This window comes from Sminthopsis crassicaudata, chromosome 2 (genome assembly GCF_048593235.1).
Source record: "Sminthopsis crassicaudata isolate SCR6 chromosome 2, ASM4859323v1, whole genome shotgun sequence".
Lineage (NCBI taxonomy): Eukaryota > Metazoa > Chordata > Mammalia > Dasyuromorphia > Dasyuridae > Sminthopsis > Sminthopsis crassicaudata.
In genome coordinates this window covers 261,689,810-261,693,367 of record NC_133618.1, presented here as the reverse complement: position 1 = coordinate 261,693,367, position 3,558 = coordinate 261,689,810, and the positions used below count along the sequence as shown (strand labels likewise).

At 34.6% G+C, this 3,558-nt stretch overlaps 1 protein-coding gene across 1 annotated transcript; it reads left to right on the top strand.

The window, feature by feature from the left end:
- Positions 1-1,547: 1,547 nt before the first annotated feature.
- On the top strand, positions 1,548-2,486 carry LOC141553447 (olfactory receptor 4F3/4F16/4F29-like). Its single transcript, XM_074285105.1, has one exon. The coding sequence runs from the start codon at positions 1,548-1,550 to the stop codon at positions 2,484-2,486; it is 939 nt and encodes a 312-aa protein (XP_074141206.1).
- The last annotated feature ends 1,072 nt before the right edge of the window (positions 2,487-3,558 follow it).

Here is a 3,558-nt window from a genome sequence, read left to right as displayed (position 1 = left end):
GAATACCTGTGAAAATCTTATGCTTGGGGAACTGGTTTTGACTGAAATCATATGTTACTTTCTCAGAGGCCAGCCAAAGGAGTAGATATAGGAAGGCTCTTCATGTATCAGGCTTATGGTTTCTGGGTTTTTTGTTTTGTTTTGTTTTGTTTTGTTGTTTTTTTTTAAAAGAGATTCATAACATTTCAGTACTTCAGATGATTTATTGTCTAGTATGGAAATGGACCTGAGAATCTTCAATGTGGTGATTGAAGATACTCAGAAAATGAGTGGTCCCAGACAATTAGAAAACTATTGTACAATCTTTGTAAGGAGAATAACATTAAGGTTTAATGGTTCAAAGTTCTGAGTTTCTCTGGGTACATTCCCTTTTTATGCTACTTAAATGATTTTGTAAGTATATCAGCACTTTCTCTGATAAATGTTGTACATTGGTAGAAAACTATGTGTTCAGTTTATGGATAGAATGTAGAGGGAGCTGGGTGGTATGGTGGATAGAGTGTTCATCCTACAGCCAAGAAGACTTGAGTTCAAATACTGCCTAAAAAACTTATTAGTTGTGTGTTTCCAGGCAAAGTATTTTTTCAATTTCTGTTTATCTAAGTTTCTTCTCCTAAAATGCGGATAATAATAGCACTAATCTCCCAGGGTAGTTGTGAGGATAGATGCAATAATTTTTATAAAACATGTTTTGCAGAGTGCCTGGCACATAGTAGTGACTATTAATCCACTATCATCATCATCATCATTATTGTTATTGTTAATTATTCTGGACTTGTCTTCTTTTTAGTAAATGTTTTTGATTCAGTTAATTTTGTCATGTTGATTAATTTGTTAAATGGAAGCACAATGGTTATGTCTCAGCAGCTACAGCTGTGAGAAGGAATAAAAAGAGTGTATCTTCCCAACCAGTGTTGTTTTTAGGATGTTGAAAGTTACAGCAACAGAGTTAGGACTAGCTGCTCTGGAAATCCTCAGTTTGACAGCTTGAATATAGAATATAGATTGGGAAAGGTGAAAGAGAGAGAATAAGGGACCATTTCCTCATGTATACTTGTCTAAAATGTTCATTTGCTTCTCATTGCTTCAAGATAGATTATGCAGTTATTATTATCCCAGTTTTACAAAGCTCAGAAAATTTAGGTGAATTATGATAGATAAGTAGTATAGGCTGAAAAAAATAGAGAATTTCTTTTCCTTCTCACATTCTGCTCTGGTTCATTACCCAGATTGTTCCTCCAGATAATTTCTCACACCAGTCCTATATTATAGGAATGTTATAGAAGGCCATGGTGTTAATTAAAAATAGTATTGTTTGGCAGGGTCCTCAAGGTTTCATGTAACCATGAGATAAAGTGTATATTGCTGTGAGAAGTTGAGACAAGACTTAATTTCCATCATGTGAATTCATTCTTTGTCACACAGAGTAGGCATTTACTAAATATTTGTTGAATTGAATTCTGAAATATTAATGTTATTCAAAATAATTGTGATTTTGCCTTAATTCTTTTCCTAAAGGTGGCTACAGATGCAATGCTGCTAGGACAATGAGCAGAGCCAATCACACTGTGGTGTCTGAATTTGTGTTCCTGGGACTCTCCAATTCTTGGTATATCCAGCTTTTCCTCTTTGTTTTCTCCTCTATATTTTATGTGGCAAGCATGTTGGGAAACTCCCTGATTATTCTCACAGTGACTTTTGACCCTCACTTGCACTCTCCCATGTACTTCTTGCTGGCCAATCTCTCCTTCATTGACCTAGGAGTTTCCTCAGTCACTTCCCCCAAGATGATATATGACCTTTTCAGAAAACGCAAGGTCATATCATTCTCTGGCTGCATCACTCAGATGTTCTTTATTCACTTGATTGGTGGTGTTGAGGTGGTGTTGCTTATATCCATGGCCTTTGACAGATATGTTGCCATATGTAAGCCTCTCCATTATCTTACTATTATGGGTCCAAAGATGTGTACTGTGTTCCTGGTGGCTGCTTGGACCATTGGTTTCATCCACTCAATGGCCCAGATGGCTTTTATTATTAATCTGCCATTTTGTGGCCCTAATGTATTGGACAGCTTTTATTGTGATCTGCCTCGGTTCATCAAACTTGCTTGCACAGATACAGACAGACTAGAATTCATGGTCATTGCTAATAGTGGCTTCATTTCCTTGGGTTCTTTCTGTATCTTGTTCATCTCCTACATTTTCATTCTAGTCACTGTTCAGAAGCTTTCTACAGGTGGTTCTTCCAAGGCTCTCTCTACTCTGTCAGCTCACATCACTGTTGTGATTTTGTTTTTTACTCCACTGCTCTTTATTTATACATGGCCACACCCAACGTCACAGTTGGATAAGTTTCTTGCCATTTTTGATGCAGTTCTTACTCCTTTTCTCAATCCAGTCATTTATACCTTCAGGAACAAAGAGATGAAGGTGGCAATGAAGAGATTGTGCCTTCAAATTGGGAATTTTAGGAAGATCTCTTAAATGACTTTGTAACATGACCTTTTTTCATTGAAAGAAACAAAAAAGAGCTTATTTTCTAAAGGAGACTAAAAGCCAGTATTTGGACAGGTAAAATTTGAGGTTCTAGAAAGATTTTCTAGTAGTAATCCTCAGTGGTCAACTAGAAACATAAGTATGGAACTGGAAGAACTGCTGATACTAGAGATAAAAATTTAGAAGTTGTTTAAATATAAAATCAAACTCTGAGGAGAAATTGAGAAGACCATAGATATTATAGTGAAGAAGGATGAAAAGTTAATGGTAGAAACAGAAAAAAAAATTAGCAAGTTCAAGAAAATGATGTTGGTTATCAGTTTCAAGTACTGCAAATTGAAGAAAAAATTTTGAGTAATTATTAATCTTTTCTCATTAAATTTAATACATTCTCTTTCTGGCATTATTCATTCTAGGAAATTACAATTTGCTTAATAAAAAACAAATGACTCCCTTTTCATTTTTGTTTCCTTTAAAAAGGATGTAAATCTATTTTTTGATAATTAAAGTTTAAATACCAGAAGTATTACATATTTGCTTTTTTTCCCCCTGAGGCAATTGGGGAAGTGTTACATGTCTGAGATCAGATTTGAACTCAGATACTTCTGACTGCAGACCTCTATCCACTGTGCCACTTAGCTGCCCCCATATTTGGTATTTTTAAAGACCTTATTATTAGTTTTGACGTTCTTACAAAGAGCTCTTAAAATTATCTTTTGGTTTGCCTAATTCTCAATTTGCACAGTTTTTGACCATTCCTCTTGTTGTCTTGTTTATCTCTCTATTTAAAAATATACACATGTAGATATCTACATTTATGTATCTTTTACTTTAAATATATATCTCTATATATGCTATTACATTTGAAGATTTAGATAAATCAAACCAATAAAGTTCTGAGAACATTTATATTAGTGGTATATTTCCATCCAGGCTCCTTCACATATTTCATATATTTTGTATGACAGGTTTCTTGAGACTATTCTTCCAATCACATTAGTTTCCTTAGATAGGAGGAAGGAAAGGGAAGAGAAAGGAAATAGGCAATATATAGCACCTA